General features: G+C 44.8%; 1 protein-coding gene across 3 annotated transcripts in view; it reads left to right on the forward strand.

The window, feature by feature from the left end:
• The first annotated feature begins 1,909 nt into the window (after positions 1-1,909).
• The window catches only part of EGFR (epidermal growth factor receptor), a 199,262-nt gene continuing 181,547 nt past the window's right edge, over positions 1,910-19,624 (forward strand). For all 3 annotated transcript variants that reach the window (XM_058534824.1, XM_058534825.1, XM_058534826.1), the window contains exon 1: positions 1,910-2,216. In XM_058534824.1, the coding sequence (XP_058390807.1) occupies positions 2,129-2,216 (88 nt within the window). In that variant the 5' untranslated portion in view covers positions 1,910-2,128. The remainder of the gene's footprint in view (positions 2,217-19,624) is intronic.

Here is a 19,624-nt window from a genome sequence, read left to right on the forward strand (position 1 = left end):
TTGGGTTGTGTGCCTGAAGTGTCACACTGTCTCCTTGGGGAATTGTTTTCACAAAGCTCTGCTTCTTGAGATGCCATCAGATCATGTGGAGGGACATTATAAGAAGACAGCACCGTGAAGGTGGTGCTGTCTATTCTAAAAGCAGTCAGTGAGAGCTGGGATACCTTCACACACTGTGTGCTTCGGGGGATTCATGGGATAAATTTCTATGCAGTCTTAAAGATTAGTTGTAGCTTCAGTTGATTAGTGTATTAACATATGGACAATAGATTTGTGCCACCTCTCATGTTTCCTTGACAGATGGCTTAGAGCCAAATCGGTGGCCCTTGCTGAGGAAATGCAGGACCTGGGTGTGCGCAGGTCTTCTCTAAGACTCTCTCCTGGCTTCACTCTACCTTCCACTGTTGTGTTTCCAGTTTGACCTTCTCTAATTTGTGTAATTTTTCTGTAGCTGTGTCTTTACATACTTCTTGAAGTCCTTGTTCGGAACATGTGGAGGGAACCAAACCCATAGCCTGCAGAATCTTCATAGCCTTTTCCACCCAGGGGCTAAACGAGTTCAGAGGGCTCAGTGGTCTTCCTGATTTCTTAAAACAAATGAACACAAATGACTCTCAGTTCAGAGGAAAAGTCATGGGCTCTGTGGATGGTGAGGAGCCCGGTGCCCTACCCTTGCTGGGTGGAAAGGAAGGATGCACAGTTCCTCTCCTCCATGGACAGGAAAGGTCCCAGTCTTAACTCCATTTCCTTTAGGTTTGTGATCCCTTCTTCAACAGTGGGGAGACCAGCGCTGAACCTGCCTGAATGTCACCAGTGGATCTTGGGAGGAGAAGAGGGGATTTGGTTGTAAAATGGGGCCTGAGGACATGTATCCTGTGGGCGGAGGGGCAGTGGGAGTAGGGCAGACTTCGCTGAGAGAGTTGAGCTCAAGTTCCTGCAGCCCGAGAAAGCATACTTTCTTCTGGCCAAACGCTTAGCAGATTTCCCTGGCTTTTCTCCTGCTTGGGTTACGTGTGCTGTCTCAGGACAATGGGGCACCTGGCTTCTCTAAAAGTGTAATTTTTCGCAAAGTTTTGCGAGGTAATTTACCCCATTTATTTGCTTTTCAAGTACCCCTGGATGATTCCCGGCATATGAAACGCTGTGGGTTCCCTCGGTACTCATGCATTCATTCAACAAACATTTCCCAAGGCCTGTCTCTGTGCCAGGAGTCGGGTGCCCTCATTTCAGACGATTTCGAGGGTGACAGGATCTGAAGGCCTCTCGTACCTGAGAGCACCCTCTCAGACACCTGGCACAGCAAGGCGCAGCAAAGGACAACTAGGCTGCCAGGCTAGCCTCCGACCCCCCACTAGGATCCCGGGGTGCTGTGGAGGAGTTGGGGGCCAGAGTACAGGGGTTTTTTTCCTCATCCCATCCTGGGCCTAAGGCTCAGCTAGTCTGCCCAGAGCTGGTACAAGTTCGCTCCTCAAGTTAGAGGGTGGGGCGGGGAAATGGGAACCCTGTACAAATGAGGATCGACGAAGGCTGGCCCCGGAGAGAGCAGGGCGAGTCCTCGCGGACCGGGTCCTGGGGGACAGCGCAGGGAACGCCCCACTCGGAAGTTAACTCTTACGGGCACCCTCGGGTCCCGCACGCCGCCCCCGCTCCCGCCCTCACTGAGCGCTCGGGCCCACGGGGGCCACCGCCGTCCCCACCTCCTAGTGGCTGCCTGCCTGTGGTCCTAGCTGCTGGCTCTGCCTCCCTCCTCCTCGTATTCTGCTCCTCCTCTGCTCCTCCCGATCCCTCCTCCTCCTCCTGGTCCCTCCTCCTTCCAGCCCAGCCTTCGCTCCCGCGCCCCCGCCCCGCGAGCTAGACGTCTGGGCAGCCCCCAGCGCAGCGCGGCGGCCGCAGCCTCCGCCCCCGGCACGGTGTGCACGCCCGCGGCCAGGGCGGCCGAATCCCGCGCGAGCCCCGAGCGAGCCCCGGCCGCCGCCTCCCGGTCCGGGCAACAGGCTACCTCCGCGTCCGCCGGAGTCCCCGCCTCGCCGCCGCCGCCGCGCACGGCGCCCGACTCCGACTCCCACTCCGACTCCGACTCCGTCCGGGGCTAATTGCGGAGACCCGGAGCGAGCGTCTCGGAGGCAGGATGCGATCGTCGGGGACGGTCGGCGCCGCGCTCCTGGTGCTGCTGGCTGCGCACTTCCAGGCGAGTCCGGCGCTGGAGGAGAAGAAAGGTAAGGGCGTGCCCCCCGGCCCCGCGCCGCCGTCCCGGCCCAGCCCGCGCTCGGCGCACCGGCTCCGCGTCCCGCGCCGCCCGCCGCTCCTCTCCTGTTTCCTTGAGGGTCGGCTGCGCCTCTGGCCGGGACCGTGGGAGGCAGTGGACGTTTCGTTTCTGGGCTGGGCGAGTCCGCGGCGGCCCGAGGAGGGGACACTCCGGACGCGGGGCCGCGGGGCTGCGGGCGGGTGTGGGAACTGTCGCCCGGAGCTCGGCGCCCGGAGCGCTCGCAACTTTCCGGCTTCACTTTCCTGCCTTCCTGCGCGGGGTCGACGGCCGAGGGAGAAAACTTGACACGGGGTGGGCGCGGGGCGGCTCGTGTTTCCGCACGTGCGCCCCGGGCTGTCACCTGGGGGTCCAACCGTGCCGGGGGACTCCCCCGAGGGGCTTAGGGAAGCTGAGGACGGACCGGCGGGAATCCACCCCACTCCTCTCCGACCTCCTGGGACAGGAGCGGACGCTCCGCGTCTCACACTTAAGGTGGCTCGCTGCACCCGGCCTTGCCAGCCTGGGTCCCGGCCCCGCTCTTGGGTCCTTGCAAGCCCTTTTCCCGGGTGTGGAGCCGCAGCCTTGAACCGGGAGGCCGGAGAACTCGTCTGCCACTACCTACCTGTGGCTACCGGGAAGGGAGGACTTAGTTTCGTCTTCGGCAAGAGAAGGAGGGTGAGGTCGGACCCCGCCTGGGGCGCAGATCCTTCGCTCCGCGCGGTCTTGCTGCCGCCCCGGGACCCAGGCTCCCTGCCAGCCCAGAGCTCCCTCCCCGGCGCCCTCGCCCCTTGAGCGCGTGGGTCTCGTGAAGTGGTGGCTTCCTGGGAACTCTCGAGATTTGGCCCCACCTGCTGCCCTTTGGTCACCTCTCTAGGCTTTGCGGTGGAGCTGGACAGAGCGGTGGGACCGGCCGCGGCTGGACAGCTGGGTCCTGGTGCCGACCTCTCTGTGGGCGGAACCCATCTGGCCAGGTCCCCATAGTTTTTCAAAATAAGGCTCATAGCAAACTTTCCACCTCAAAATCCCCAGATTTTTTCTTTGGGATGTTTCTTTTAGCTTTTTGAAGAGTATGACATTGGGCCAACCAAAATATTAAACTTAATTGAAAAAAGAAAGGACTGATATCCATGGTGCACGTGTGGCAAATGTCCAGACCCAGCCTGAGCGAGTCTGGCTTCGTGAGTACCGACCATATAGGCACTTGACCTGAGAAACATGCCTCGGAAGGTTTAATTGCACAGTTTCAAAATCGAGCAGCCCGGGTTCCAAGAGTCAGGTCTGTACTTGCTGGTGATGCCATTGGCACAGAGAAGAGGAGTTTGAGGCTGAGTGCGTTTGTTGGGGGAGCGTTAAGGCATAAAGCAGTGGTTCCCAAACTTTGTTGCAAATTAGAATCACTTGGGATTTAAAACGAAACAACAAAAATCGATGTCTGGCTCCCACCTCTAGACATGCTGATTTCATTGGTCTGGGGTGAGACCTGGGCATCCGGGTTTTTAAAAGCTCCTCAGGTGATTCTGTTGGATAGCGAGGTTTGGGGAACCCTGGCACAGAGGAGAGATTGGTCAAGTCTTGGGAAAGATTACCTGCCAATGTAAGGAGCTCTTTTGGAACTTCTGGAGTTCTAACAATCTTGCAAAATGTGGGACAGAGGAGGTGGGAGGTGATTTCAATACTAAGGGATTAGTCTTTTCCCTGAAAGCTTTTCCTCTCTATGGAGGCTGCAGGGTTCTGCCTCCTCCGTGCTGTGCCCCAGTGGCTGTGAGCCTGTTCCTGAATTGGCTGACTGCAGGGTTCTCTGAGGCAGGTGATCTCTCCCTTTTTGCTGCAGGGGACCCCATCCTTATTCTAGATTAAACTCTTAGAGCGCCTCCAAAGCATCACTTCTCACTCCAGAAATGATCCCAGCTCATTGCTGTTACCTGTTTGAACACTGCTATTAGTGCTTGGAGATTTGTTTCTGAGAAGAACATAAATACCACTTATTTTGCCTGTTAGTCCCATATTTGCTTAAAACAGAATGCTCCTGAATAAAATAGTGAGTGTAGGTGAACACATGTCATTCAGTTAAAGTAACATGAAAAGACCAAATTTAAGGAGCAAATTAGTAAAAATATAAGATGAGGTCTTTTTACAAAAAGCGTCGAAGACTCATATCAATCAAATTTAGTCAGTTTTGTTCAGGAAAATTTACTCATTTTAAAGAGATTTATTTGGTTCTGAGATATGGTATCTTCTGTTCTTTGTTGCACTTAGTACTGTCAGACACTGTTTCAAGTGTCCTTTTAGTCCTTACATCAAGCATGTGATGTGGGTACCCTCATTATATGTGAGGAAACTGAGGTACAGAGAGGTAAAGTGACTTTCCCAGTTAGTAAGAGGCAGAACCAGGATTTGAACTCAGGCCTTCCAGCCCCAGAGCCCTCCCTCAACCACCTGCCTCCACTGCCTTGCGTGAGTCCTGGTTTTAGGAAAGCCAGGGTAAGTGTGTGTGAGCGTCTAACGTCAGATGCTGGGACAGGGAGGGAAGGGCCCGGGAACAGGCTCGTTAGGAAGGCCCCTTGTGTGAGTCTGTTCACGGTCTAGACTGCTGCTCACAATTACTCAGTGGTCACCGTGGCCACCTTTCGTGAAGGCAGCTGTCACCAAATTAACCGTGAACTTGGAAATTGCGCGAGAGATGTTGAGCAAGCCCCTTGCTCTTGCACAACAGAAGTAAAAGTGTTGCCCTAGAAGCGATCCTGGGTGGTATTCCAAGGAGTTGAGGAATTCCTTACTGGACAAGCCTGCCCTGGCCCCTCCTCTGAAAACATTCTTGGTTGGTTAGGTCTGGGCTGTATTGAAGGGAACAGACTCAGGGATTCTGAATCTTATCCAAGGTGAACCGTCCTTTCTCTCAGGAGATGAGTTCTGAGGAAGCCCAGTTCAGTTCTGGCCTGGAAGCCAGGAGGCCTGTCTTCCCATTCCAGCTCGGTGTGAACCTGGACGTGTCACTTACCAGCTCCAGCTTCTGAGTCCTCATTTCTGAATTCAGTGAATACTTATTGAGTGCGTAGAATGTGCCAGACATTATGAGTTAAAAGGAGAGGGGTAATCTTAATGGTTTCTATTATTGCTTTCAGAATGTGATTCTTTAAGCCACTAATTAAGTATTAGTAAAATGCTTTTCAAATCTGAAAAGGAGACTGGTGGTCTCTATTTCTATCCTATGTTCACACCCATGGAGCTCTGTGTAGAGGTAAGTGGCTGATAGCTCCCACAGGCTTTTGGCTGTCATTTCTGGCTTCAAATATTTAGTTTCATAGTCCATAAGTTTTCAAAAACTTATTCTGAATTTTGAAGAAGCCAATTGCCAAAATCCATTGTGCTACATATTTAGACTTGGTCCACATGACAGCACTAACATGTTTTGAAATGTTTTTAGAGGTAGTGTCAATAAAGATGAAGGATTCCACCCTGGTTAAAAAGAAAATACTCTGTTTTTCCTTTGATCTAAAGTTCCAGGACCAGCAGCTAGTGTCTGAAACTTTTTTGACAGGAGTTGCAAGCCAATTGTAATATTAAATTGATGATTATGGGTGTTTAAGGGAAGATAGCCCCACGCTGGTGTCCCAGACCCTGAAATGGGGATGGGATCAGAATGATGGGGACACTTAGCTTGTTGAAGGACCCACCTGGGAAATTATTTGACCCTTGCCATGTGGCTTGCTGTAAAAGTGGTGTTTGTGTGTGTGTGTTTTATTTTGGACTTAGTAAGTACAGTAGAAATGGGCTTATTTAAAGTTAAGTTTTACTGGTAGGGGTATGTTTTGAGACAAGATCCAAATTCTAGAATATGCCTTACCTATGCATTGTTTCCACGTAAATACAATTTAAAAACTAGATTCTGCTCCTCAGATCTGTACTGAATGAATGCCGTTTTGTTTTCTTCTGTCACCTATGGACATTTGAAATTATGATCAGAAACATTTTTGGTCTCCGTTAATTACTACTGGTTTATACTGGAACCATCAACACATAGGGAATAAATAAATATAAAAAAGTATAAATCTTAGCTTGTGCTCCTCGATCATTTTCATTTGACGTCATAGCTTCTGCCCATACCTTATTTCTCATTTTCCTCCTAAAAGATTGTGTTTTCTAAGAACGTTCCAACAGTTGGCTCTTTGCACAACATCTTAGGGTAGTCTGCCATCCGGCCATGCGCATAAGCAGGTTAGTTTGAATTTGGGCAAGGATCCAGGCTTTGAGATTTACATCAAAAAACCGGTTTGACTGAAATTTTCACTTTTTCAGAGTCATTAGGTACAGCTTCCTTCCTACACATTTAGATAGACACACTCAATTCAACTCTCTATAAAGTTTCCTGAGCCAGCTGGGAGCAGGAGAGGTGGTGGGGCCAGTGAGCCGTGGTGGCTTGTTTACTTAGCCCTGTTAGAGGCTAAGTGTTGGATTTGACATTTTAATCTCTGAAGTATAATATCTAATACCTGACCCTGTTGACTAAGCATCAGTGAACTACATATGCTTAAAGTAAATTTTACTCTTACCAAACAAATTTCAGTAGCTTGCTTAAGAAAGTAGTGTGTGAAAGCTAGCATGGAGGGATAGCTAAGCTCTAGGCATTTCCTTCTCTGCTCCACATTATCTCCCATTCTGGTGGGTTCTCACGAAAAGATACAGAGTCCAAGTGTCTTTTCTGAATATATCTGGAACTTCTCATTAACAAGAGCCCTAAATTGCAGTTCCAGGGACTAATGGTTGATGAGAATGCCTGTACACAGTCCTAAATACACCCACAGTTGCACCCTGTTACTAGTACGCCAGCACACGTGGCCTTGATTTAGTATAAATAATTACACAAATTAACCACTATTGTTTGTCCTTTGAGTATAAGGACAAGTATTGCTACCTATTACAACGTGGGCTTTTATTTGCATTTTTTTCTTTATGCTCCAGCTACGGTGAGCAATTTGTGCTGTTCCACATTTTGAGCTGTAGGAATGAATCAGAGTTGGTACTTGCCCTTAAGTGTCTGCAAGTCGATTAGGGAAAGAGCGATCTATAGAATGACAAGTGTGAAAATGTCACAGAAACAATGATAGAATTCTGTACAGGATAAAGAAGTCTTCTGGTATTAGTCTTTGCTTTTAATTCTACCTAGAGAGAGGGCCAGGGATAGCCCCAAATGGAAAGGATTACTTATTTGAGCCTGCAAAGAGCTATGGATGTTTCCCCACAGATTACCATGTGACGTGCATTCCAAGAGAAGTGCCAGTAGTAGCTATGTTCTGAAGAGCACTGGTTGTTCAGCGTAATGGGACAGGAAGGGTAGATGGTGAGGCTACAGTTCATGGAGAGCTTCACTATCCTCCTGTATGAAAGGAGGGTCTCTGTGGAGTTGTAAGCTAGGAACCGGCGTGAGGTGTTTCGTGTCTCAGGAAGATAACTCTAGCAGCAATGTGGGGAATGGATTGTGGAGGCAACACTGGAAGCAGGGAGATCAGTGGTGAATGAGACATGGAGAGACCATGAAGCAGGAGCAATGAGGATGCAGAACAGGTGACTCGGACTGATCAGGAGGTAGAACTGATTGGTCGTTATATGAGTATAGGAAATGGAGAATCCCAGGATGACACACAGTCCTCTGACTTGGATGCCTGGATAAATATGGAATCCATTCTTGGAGGCTGTGAATGCTCCAGGAAGAGTAGAGTCAATTGAGGGGATTCGAAGTGTTCAGGTGGAAGAGGCCAGGACACAGTAGAGTATACCAGTCTGGAGCCCAAGAGAGCAGTGTGGCCTTGAGCTGTAGTTTTATTGGATACTTCAATTGCAGGTATTACCTTTAGCTGTAGAATAACCCGCCCCAGCCTGTCTCATGCTCACTGTTGCCATCCATATTGAGCCAGGCCGGGTTCTGGGTTACTGGCTGCTTTCCAGACGAGGCTGCTGTGGTTAGCAGCCTGATTAGTTGCAGGAATCAGCAACTGATAAATAATATATTGAGCATATAAGTACATTGGGAATCATATTTGTATGTTGCTGCAAATCCTCAGATGGGAATCCCCCATTTCTTATTTAAGACAGCATCAGATTACTTGGTTTTGTACTTTAGTGACTGAACAAAAAAAACTAGGAGGTGACTTTTTTCTTTTTTTAAGCAGTAGTTTTTGAACCTTGAACGTACCTTAGATCCTGCAAGGAGCTTTTGAAAATGAGGGTGCCTTGCTCCACTCCAGACCAATTGAGTCAACATTTCTGGGGGATGGAGCAACATACACATTTTTGAAAACTCCCTGGGCCATTCTGATGAGTGGATTAAGTGGTGTGTGTAGCTTGTGGCAGAGAAGAAATTTGTATTTGTTCTCCAACTCCCATTTCTTTCTCATTGCGTGAGCTTCCTCAAGATCCAGGAACAGTTTTATACTTCATTAGTAAATCAGTCTCAAAGTTACATTTTTTTCATGAATTATTCCATGAAAATTCTGCTACAATGGCTCTCAGAGTGTGTTCCCCGAGACAACAGAAGCAGCACCTTGAACTTGATAGGAATGCACGTTCTTGGATTCTAAACCCAGACCTCAGAATAAGATACTGTGGGATGGGGCCCAAATCTGTGAACACAAGACCTCTGGGAGATTCTGCGCTTCCGAGTTCGAGAACTGCTGATATACTCTGCAGACCCCGTGTGGGCTTGGGATGTACTAAAGGAACGAGGGAGCTGTGCTTGTCCGTAAAGGACTCACGTTTGGAAGGGCCGAGCAGGGAGAGAGACGCGTGAACAGTCACTGTATGCAGCGTCTTATAATAGAGGGATTTGGGACTTCGGTGGGAGCCCAGGAAAGGGGGTAATTCGACCTCTGTGGTAGGGGCAGTTTCTCAAAAAGAACATTTAGCTGGACTTCGAAGAATGAGATTTTGCCTGGTCTCCAGGCAAAGGGAAGAGAATGAGAAGATGCTGTGGGCCTGATGCCGGGGTTTCAGAATTTCCTGCTTTATTTTTCTAAATGACCATGAGGAAACTTACAATGTCAAAAGTAGAGTGCCCAAGAGGTGACACATTTTGCATTTAAAAATTGAGGTGGTCATTTGGTCATTTTTTTTTTTAAAGTAACAACTAGATGTGAGCAATTGAACTAGAATCTGGAATATGGTTGATCATTTTAACCTTCTCCCAATAGCATGATTTGTCCCTAAAAGTTGTTAGAATAAGAAAGATGACTACTTCACATCCTTTATGTAACTCCTACTACAGAAAGCAAAGAAAGGAAGCAGATGTCTGCATAATTCTGATTTATTGTCTGCGTAACAATCAATACATGTTGAATCACACTGACTCAGAGAGTCTCTCAGATTAACTGAGCCACCGCCACTTGGGAGTTAGAAGATGTGCATTTCCTGACTCACTGTTGAAAATTGCACAGATTCACCTGTTTGTTTGCAGAGATCATTTGGAAGCTAACAGGTAGATTTGTACCAAATAGAGGATAAACTAGGGCTGTCGTGCAGCCTGTCTATTCGTGCCTTTATGTCAAAGGAAAGAGAGAAGGGGTTCTAGACCATTGTTTATTTAGCAGCTGTTTTCAGAACGTTTTTGAAGGATTTTATTTAAGAGCAGAAATGTGGTATCTGAAGGTTCTACTGCTGTGGGCACGCAGGCCTGCACATGATGGTGACGTCATGATGGCTTTACCAGCTGTGCTTCCTTGCACGTGACATCATTGTGACCATGTGTTGAAGTTCTTTTCTTTTACTTCAGGTTTTGGAGAAAATTAATGCATTGCATATAGTCTCTCCAATATGGTAAACTGACATTTGTATGTGAAAAACTCTGGATTTTTAGTTTCTTTGCCCATACTCATAAATTTGTCACTATTTTGGTGTCTAGAATAAAAACAAATCATTTATTGAATCTAGTACTAACTTGCAAGATTCTTTTTTTTTTCTAAAGTATATTTTAATATAGTATTAGAAAGTTAAACAATTATCATCTCTTTTACAAGAAAATAAAACCCCAGAACCCCCAATTTCATCCATTTTTGATTAAGTCCAGATGAATGACAGAAAAACAAAAGGTGGTTGTTGGAGAATTATTATGTCACCTATTGGTTTTTAAGGTAGTGATTTTAAGTAGCTTTTAAGAATGATGGATTTCAGAATGTTTTCTTGGTTTTTATTTGCTGCAAAGTTAATAAAGAATCAGAAACCTTATCCTTAGAGTTCATTCTTGGTTTCTGTATCTCTGATGCCTTTTCCTGGTACGTTATGCATGTGAGAATAATGTATTGCCTTAATCTGTCCTTCCTCCTTTCTCTCTGCCTTCCTCCCTTCCTTCCTTCCTCTCTTTCTTTCTTTTTTTTGCAAGCTGTTATGAATAAGTCTTCACAGAGAAAGAATTTTGGCAAATGACTGCAAAAACATACTATATAATTTCTTAAAGTTAGAAAATGTCAAAGACATTCGGTGGTTCTGACTATTTTTAATACAAATATGCATATACATGTTTCATTCCTTGAGAAGTGGTGTTGCTTAAGGAGTTTTTCTTAGGACATAGCTTATTGTATTTTTTTTCCCTGTAATCTGTTGTTAGTTACAATAGGAAGAGAAAACAGGTTAGAATCTACCTTCCCAGTTTCAACTTTCCTGAAATAACCAAACTAGATGGTTCCAAGCCTCCTTCCACCTGGAAACATTTATGAAATTAAAAGCAAATCTAAATGTGTGCAAGACATGTATTTAAACATGTAGATAATAAGTGTGTTGTCCCTATAATTTAGGTGCTAACGTATTGATGTCATAATAATAATAACACTTTGTATTTGTATAGCACTTGACAGTTTACACAATGCCTTAACACCCATCTCTCCAAGCCTCCTAACAACCCCACAGGGTGGGTGTAATTACCCAAGTTTGAAGGGGAGGGACTCACAGATTCCACAGTGTGACTGTGATCCCTGGGCTGGTCAACATGCAGGTTCCAGGAGCTTTTCCTGCTGTGCAACTGACACAGCAGGTTGTACAGATGTTCTTCACAATCTCTCTATGTTCTGCTCCAGTTTTATTCCTTTCCCACTTTTTCTATTGTTTTGAAGTATTTTTTCAGAGTTAAGTCTTTTATGTATGTATTATAATTGCCCATTTCATAAAATATAGGGCAATGAATTTATGAGCCTTGAAAATATTTACTTTAGAAATTAGAAGTATGACTTTTTAAAGTTGTGTCATAAGCTTCTGTAAATTTGCCAGACCTATAAATACTTGAAGAAAAAAGGAGGGGAGAAAGCAGCTTGATGTAGTAGTTGGGTCAGGTAGCAATGCCTGTGGCTACATGTGGTAATTCACTCACAGATAAGAGTCATTTCTGTGATTTAAATGGATCACACACTTAAACTCATTAGGGTGTGTAAGCAGCTATTACAAGAATAGACAAACTTCACAAATAGTTGGCACTACAGGATTGCTCATTGTTTATCTCTACTCTTTATAAGAAGCTATTCTGGCTGGGAATATACTTTGAAGAATTGACTTTAAGGAGAAATTATTACAAAAATCAAAATTATTCACTTTGAGGAGCTTTGTTTGTTGAACGAATGGAACGTGGAATGACAGTAGAGCTCTCATTGATGGTGATATACCTTTTCTAAGAGAAATGTCAAAATACAGTGCCCATTTTCCCCCATTAGGAGGGAAAGAACTTTGTTTTGTTATTGTTTATTCCCCAATAGCATATTTATATTTCATAATTATAAAGTGAACTAGGAAAAAGTCCTGTATGTGAGCTGAATCATTGATCTTCAGTTACCATTGATGGACTGCAGTTTAGAGAATATCACTAAGAGAACACATGGATTCTTTGAGCCTGAGATGATGCATCTCTCGTTGAAAAGTAAACTTTTCCAGTAAACAGGCAGTTAGTGTATTGATTTCAGGATGGCTTTAGGAATTGGACCTCTGTGTCTTGCAAAAGTTATTTGGGCTAAAGCTATGCCATTTCACCTTGAACCAACTAAGTCTGCCCAGCCAAGGCAGAACAGAAAGTTGAGCAACTTGGTGAAATGGGACAACATAGTCAGACACGTTGCTCAGTTTTTCACTTCACTTTTGTCTTCTATAGACTCCTTCTTGTTTAAATGGAAATTTAGTGATGTGCCTGGTTTGGAGGAGAGATATTGAGTGAGAAAAGTCCCAGATGGATGGAAGACGTGGGTGGTTATCTGAGTCCATCTTCCCTCATGACACAGTATTGTTCTTAAAGTCTCGGCTAGAAAGGCTAGGCTTTTGGATTATTGGGCAATGGCTACTAAATATTCATAATGTTGCCCAGTTGCAAAAACAAAACATTCAAACTATGGCCGGGGAAATAAGTAGTCATGAATTCAAGGCCTGAACCATGCTAATGGAGCCAATGAAAATGGGATGCCAAGGCGAGGAAAGTTGCCAATAGTGTGTTCTTCTATTGCAATTTCGGGGATTTTTTTTTCTTTCCTCCCTGGACTTCATTTCAGAAGGAGGTTGTACTTTATTTCCCCCCTAGGCTGCATTCTTTCATTTAGGTGATAAAGGAAGAGTAGAATGGGATGGTCACCACAGGTAAAATGCAATGATGGTGACCCTAGGGATGCTGAATGCACTTTGTAGTCCAGTAGAAGTTTTACAGGCTGGGTGGCTTCTGAACACTGTTTTACAAGGTTGATTTTTAATTAAAAGAGAAGCACTAGGTACCACATAATGTAATCACAGTAGTGCTGATCTTGTGATCATCACATGTCCTGTTCACAAGATGTCCTCCAAGCCAAAAAAGGCCCAGGCTAAGTGTTAAGTGTATTTTCAAAAGTGACAGATAGTAATTAATTAATACCCAGTGATTTTGAAAGGAGCCATCAAACATGCCAACTCAATAGCATGATCTTAGAGATGGAGAGAGAACGGTGAGATTATTGAGTCTGTCTCTGTCTGAGGAAGCAGCTTTGTGCAGTGGGGCAGAGTTTCAGTGTGCCTCTCAGGGGAAAAAAGTGTGTCTGCAGATGAATTTCCTTTGCAAGAGAGTTTATTCCTGTGAAGTTTCACTCTCTGAGTAGAGCTTTATCTGCACACACTTCTATTGTGCAGCAAGCAGAACCTGGCGTGATCCGGATTGGCTCTGACATTTTGGGGGGGTGTGTATCATGACATAAGGAACCAGGATTTACAGGCTTACCTTCCTTTAGAAGAGCGTTGATTTTGTTGTTGTTTTTCCTGTATAGCCCTGGGCCGGTTTTTAAACTGCTCTTGATTTCATTATACAGCCTGATGATTTATTCCTGTGCTGTTTTCACATTGGGACTTTTATGATGGTTCCTGTGAAGGCCTCATTTCTGGTCTGTTTTCCCCTGCTGAGCCTTTCTTTGCTTTCCTCACTAAAGCACATGTGGCAGTGATGGCCACACACGTTTCCCCAGTCCAGTCTTTTTGTCTTCGTGGTCCCTGGACACCTGGACCATCTCATGAGGAGAAAGACAAATACCCTGTCTGGAGCCCTTGGCCCTTTCAGCAATAGTTAAGGTTCCTAAAGAGAGAAAAGAATGGATCTGTATTCCCCCTTTCAGTTATGATTGGATCTGAAGTTAACTGAGCTGTTTCAGGCAATGCCCAGTGCACTTGTGGTGGGTTCTGAGCCACTGCACGCCCACACCCAGGGGCTGCTACTTCCATCTGGGACTCCATCCTCAGAACTGCCTTAGGCTTCTTGTCCTTCACCAAGTTTGTAATAAGAAGACCTGCAGGTGCTTACGTTGGAACCATGAAAATACACCATTTATCTATCCATCTTTTAACCTATCTATCTATCTAGCATTGTTTTAGATTTTGCAAGGTAACAGACTGGTCATGAAGTAACATATACTAGAGATTTGCTCTTTCCTACCAGCAGCATATAAAAGTTATTTTTAAAGTTGTTTTAAATCTGTGAGTAAAAATAAATTGGTTTTGTGGCAAGAAACACCAAAAATGGAAAAGCTAACAGTTCAAAGATGATAATTTATTTCCTAGGCATTGCTAGCAGCGTCGTTGCTTCAGGCAGTGAGAGGATTTAATGAGATATTTGACTTACAAATGGATTGAAGGGTGGTCTAACCTTTGTGCTGGTTTTGCCATCCATGGGCTTTTGGAGCGGTACTGGCTCCTTCAGGGGCTGTGACATGCTTGGGACCCATACATTTGAAACATCAAAGACACAGCGGAAGTGACTGTTGCCCCTGACACAGAAGGCTTTGGGAGGCAAACGTTTATTTTCTTTGAATATTAACTTTATGGTTAGCATTTTTTGTTTTTTAATATTAAGAAGGGGAGACAAAAATGTGTGGTTAGAAAGGTTAGAGTTAAAGAAGTTAACTGTTGTATGTCCCCTAGATGATGTTTTTAAGCATTAAGTTCTTCACTTGCAAAACACATTTTAGAGTAGGTATTTGTTTGAACTTAATGGTTTCATCTTATTTTTTCTCAATTTTTTTTGTTACTTAATAGAGAAGTTAAGAGGACTTTTTTTAATTGTTGTAGTTCTTAGAAAAGTCCTACTAAAACCAAAATACTGACTACCTTATGTAAATATGAATAGTAGTTTACTGCAATAGCAAAGCTTTTTGTTGTTAACTTTTTATTTTTAAAGAATTACAGATTCACGGGAAGTTGCAAAATAGACGCAGAGAGGGCCTGTGCACTCCTCCAGCCTCTCCCAATGGAACATCTTAGTAGCAAAGTTTTAGGTATTTAGTTTGACATTTTTATCTAATATTAACCTAGGGTAAACATTCACTGTTTTAATTAGCTAGTGGGGTGATATTATAGAAATCATAGCCTTCACAATACTGTTTAGAAGTTAATTGTTTTTAATTGAAATTTTTTGGTCTTTAACATTTGGAGGCCATCGAGGCACGAGGAGGAAAGGGGAACAAGGGAACGAGGGAGAACATTGGTCAACAGACAGACAAATAGAGAAATAGAGAGAGAGAGATGGATTGACTAGACAAACCAAACACTCTCTTGTAGTTTTCAGATTAATTCGCTGAGTGTGTATTCTGTTCAAATCACAGGAGGTTGGATTTTTGTGTGTGTGCCCCTCTCTGCAGCCTGTGTTTTTTCCCATCTCTCTGGTCTGTTTTGCTGTCTTCATTTCTGGGATAGGTACCTATCCCGGGTGAGGGTCTTCTAGGATGCTGGTGATGGCATGGTTCTTGATTCACACACTGGTTACAAAGATGCAGTCGTTTGGTGAAACATCCATGGGGCTGCACATTTTTGATTTGCACACTTTTCCACATGTATGTTCTACTGTAATAAAAAGTTGTAAATACTGGACTCACAGTCACTTGGTAGAGATGATAAAAAAACCTACTGGGAAAGCCAAGATTTTATTAGAAAATTCAGGATCTCAAAGAAGGTATTTGACTTAAAGTCAAGGCAATGCATCTCTTCTTTGTTTTGGTATAAGTAGTAAAAAGATCTCTTCAGCTCAAGTTGACACTCCTCTTACTTACTCAATGTACTCTAAGTCAATTACAAATTATTTTAAAAAAAGGCTTGAAAAAGGATGGCGACAAAGTGGCAAACTCCTGCTGCCTTACATATATATAAATTACTCTAAGGAAAGCCTCTTTTAGCAGGTATTAACCAACTGCCGAATCCTTGCAGAAAGACAGTGTCGTTCAGGGGTAACCACAGCTTCCTTCCCTGTCTGTCACCTCCCAGGGTCAGGCTCTTGTGGAGCTGTATTCAGACCAACACAGGGAAAGAGGAGAGAAAACAATCCCGTGGTAAAGGAAAGCTCCCAGTTCACATAGCAAATGAATTCCCACACTGCAGATCCTTTGTGGGAGTTTTAGAGCCTTCCAGATCTCCAAGCATTCTGAGGCCTGATTCTAACAGCTATTATATTGCATAGCCATAAACTATGTTTCCAATACGGCAGGGGTGGTTTATTTTAATAGATTGAATATAATTGAGTATAATATGAATCTTATGTTCATATTTCATTTTCATTTTTCAGTTCAGTTCAACTCAATAGGCATGCTTACATGTTTACTGCATGCTGTGTTCCAAAAAGCTGCCGGGTGCTGGATTACATAGACAGAAAATGTAGTCTCTGCCCCCAGGAGCCTGTAGTCCAGAACCCCATTCATTCCATCGCATTCAGGAAAATGAGAATTCAGTCTAATGTTGATTTGTGAGTGCTTCAGAACTGAAATGAAAATCACAGGAAGCCAGAATGGGTTCACTGAAATGCACACGTGTGCACCTGTGTGTGTGTGTGTGTGTGTGTGTGTGAATGTTAAGCATAACATAGCTTTGCAGAGCACTGCACAGCTTTCTCAGAGCCTTTACACACTGTGTCTCACTTGAATAATCGTGTGAGAAGAGCCTCATTTCCCTTTTTGATTTCTTGATCAGGGTGATACAGTAGATAACAAGTGTCAAGCTTCCGTGCTCATAGAAGGACCGAATTAGTTCTGAAAATCTGTGTATTCTCTTCATGTTTCTAAGTTGACATCTAAAATTGTTTACCATAAGCTTAACATTTGTAAAAGAGACAATTTCAATCATTTGGTAAAGCAGCCAGTCAACTCATTTACTTTCTGCCAGAAAGATTTTTACGTTTTTTTCTGATCAAAAAACTTTTTTTCTTTTTTTGAGGAAGATTGGCCCTAAGCTAACATCTGTTGCCAAACTTCTCCCTTTTTTCCTTTTTTCTCCCCAATACCCCAGTAGATAGTTGTATGTCATAGCTGTACATCCTCCTAGTTGCTCTATGTGGGACACCGTCTCAGCGTGGCTTGTGAGCTGTGCGTTGGTGCGCGCCTGGGATCCAAATCCGAGAAGCTGGGGCCGCCGGAGCGGAGCACACGAACTTAACTGCTATGCCACCAGGCCGACCCCCATAAACTTGTGAATGCTTTCCTCAGAAGATCCATCTCGGTTCTGAAGGCCAGTTCTACGGTGGATATTTTGACATGTTGATGGGAAGATGGGGCGGGGAGACGAGTCATGATTTGGTGACTGGAGGAAGGAAGCCGCCTCTGCCTTCAGTGTTTCAGTGTTGAGTCAGGCACCCTGCTCTCCCTTTGTGTGGCACCTGGAAGGGTTTGCACTGGGGCTGAAACACTGACGGTTGAAGATGACAAGAGGGGTGACTGTGAAAGGGGCGGTAGAAAGGAGAAGCTGGTGCCATGGCACAATCAGGTGGGTTGGCTTTAGGTGAGAACACGATAGAAGGTGAAAACCTGGAAGGTGGTCTGCTGTGCCCGTGTCTCTGGGAAGTCCTGTACCATGGGAGACCCTCACCCCAGTGTGAGCTCTGCTGCCTTGTGTCTGAGGACATCAGCAGCGCGGTAGTGTGCAAACACCGAGTAGAGGAAAAGAGGAAACAGGCCCTGCCTGGAGCACTGGCCCTTTCAACAGCAGTCATGCTTCCTGCAGAGGAGGCCGTGGACTGTGGACGGCACACTCAGTGAATGCTGCTGAGCGGACCCCCTCACACTGGAGGCGCCTTGCGTTATACAGCAGCATTTTATTGAGCACCTACTGTGTGTCATGACTCGGGCTGGTCTTGCTTCGGGGATGTAAACATGTGTTGATCCCCCCTCAAGGAGGCTTTTAAATAGCAGTGCAACAATTATTAAAAGTCATTTTCTCAAACTGGGAGCCACAAATGTACCCTTGGGGAAGGGCCTGAGAATTTTATAAGATTTTAAAATTTTGTTTATTCTTTTTGAGGGTAATCATAAATTCTTTTGAACTTATGTGCAGACTGAACCATTTTGTAGCAGTAAATCACAATCATCCTCTGTGTGTGTGTGTGTGTGTGTGTGTTTATGGTAAACCCCACCTCACAATGATATGACTTTAAACAGTCACTTGTGTCTTAAGGAAGTAAGAGGAGAAAGGAAAGCTGTTGTTTTATGTTGACCCACATATTTACCTTGTGCTTCCCTTCTCTTCGGTCATTCATTCCTGCACTGCCCATTGTCTGTTGCCTGAAAACAGTTGCCTCAAACATTTGCTCAGTTTTTGATTGTTCACGGCAGGAGAACAGGTCTGGTACCAGTCACTCAGCAGTGACCAGAAGCAGAAGTGTATGGGTGAAATTTTTATAAGTTAAAAACTTCCTTTCACAGTTAGTGCTTTTCCAATTGGGGTCCAAGGAAACTGTTTTTCTGTAAAAAGGGCTCATATATTATTAAATTCGAGAAACATCACTATAAGTGAATGTATGTCCTAGATGTAATGGAGCTCAGAGGAACAGAGAGATACTCTGTCTTGTTCAACATACTGTATTAGGGACCTGAACATTAAGCACTTGGTTGACATTTGGGTAGCAAAAATAAACCAAGGCTCAGCAGTCCTGTTGCACAGGTCGTGCTGTAAGGAGACCTAGAAGACGAGTGTGAGGAGCAGTGGAGATGGCGAAGTGTGGGAGCCTGGAGAACAGTTCAAACAGCTGAGGGTGTTTAATGGGAAGGAGAGGAACTTTGAGGGGCCATATCTGCCTCTGTAGGTTGGCAGGGAGAAGAGGATGTGGGGACGAGAAAAGGTAGTGAAAGGCACTGGAGGCACAAATCATTTCAGCTCATAATCCGGAGAGGAATGTGCTTCAGTGAGGGAGAGCCCCTCTGTCCCTGGAGGTGTTTGTGGACCAAGCAGTCACTTGTGGGGTTATTACTGAGGTACAGGTTCATTTATAGAGAGAGTAAGAACGGAAGGCCTAGGAATACTTATGTAGGTATTTAAGAAATAAACTCTGTGCATCCTGTTTCTTTTCATATTTTCTTGTGCTGTCACAGTGGTCACAAAGGAAGCAGTCCCTGAACTGTGACCCCAACAGGCGGCGAGCAAGGAGCTAACTGTTCCTGAGGGATTGAGACTGAAGGATGCTGGGGAGAGATGGGGTTCACTTTTGCCTGATATCTTTCTCTTTCTTAGACCAACTAATTAAGCTCTGACACGTGGCTGTCCTCTTAACTCACACACTGATGGTGAAGCAGAAATTCAGAATTCCCTGAATGTGTCACAGTTTGTAAGCAAGTGTTCTTAAACAAGTTTTTGTATAGATTAGAATCAGCGTTGTCTCCACTGAGTTGTGTTCCGACAGAGAAAGTTGCTTGTCGGAAAGTCTCGTTGCGGGGATATATGAGTTTTCTGCATCAGGCTTGGAATCTGGCCGTGTGGGGGTCAGAAGAATGATTTTTTCCCCAGGAAAATATAAAAAGTGGATTATTCCTCTGTAGCTAGATTGCGTATGAACTTTCTGTGGAACTACTGTATATATATATATATATATATATATATATCCTGCATTTCTTCAAAGAGCTGTTAATCCTGAGACTGACAGCTAAAGTCAAGTAGAAT

The sequence above is a fragment of the Diceros bicornis genome, chromosome 41, assembly GCF_020826845.1.
Source record: "Diceros bicornis minor isolate mBicDic1 chromosome 41, mDicBic1.mat.cur, whole genome shotgun sequence".
In the NCBI taxonomy this organism is placed as follows: domain Eukaryota; kingdom Metazoa; phylum Chordata; class Mammalia; order Perissodactyla; family Rhinocerotidae; genus Diceros; species Diceros bicornis.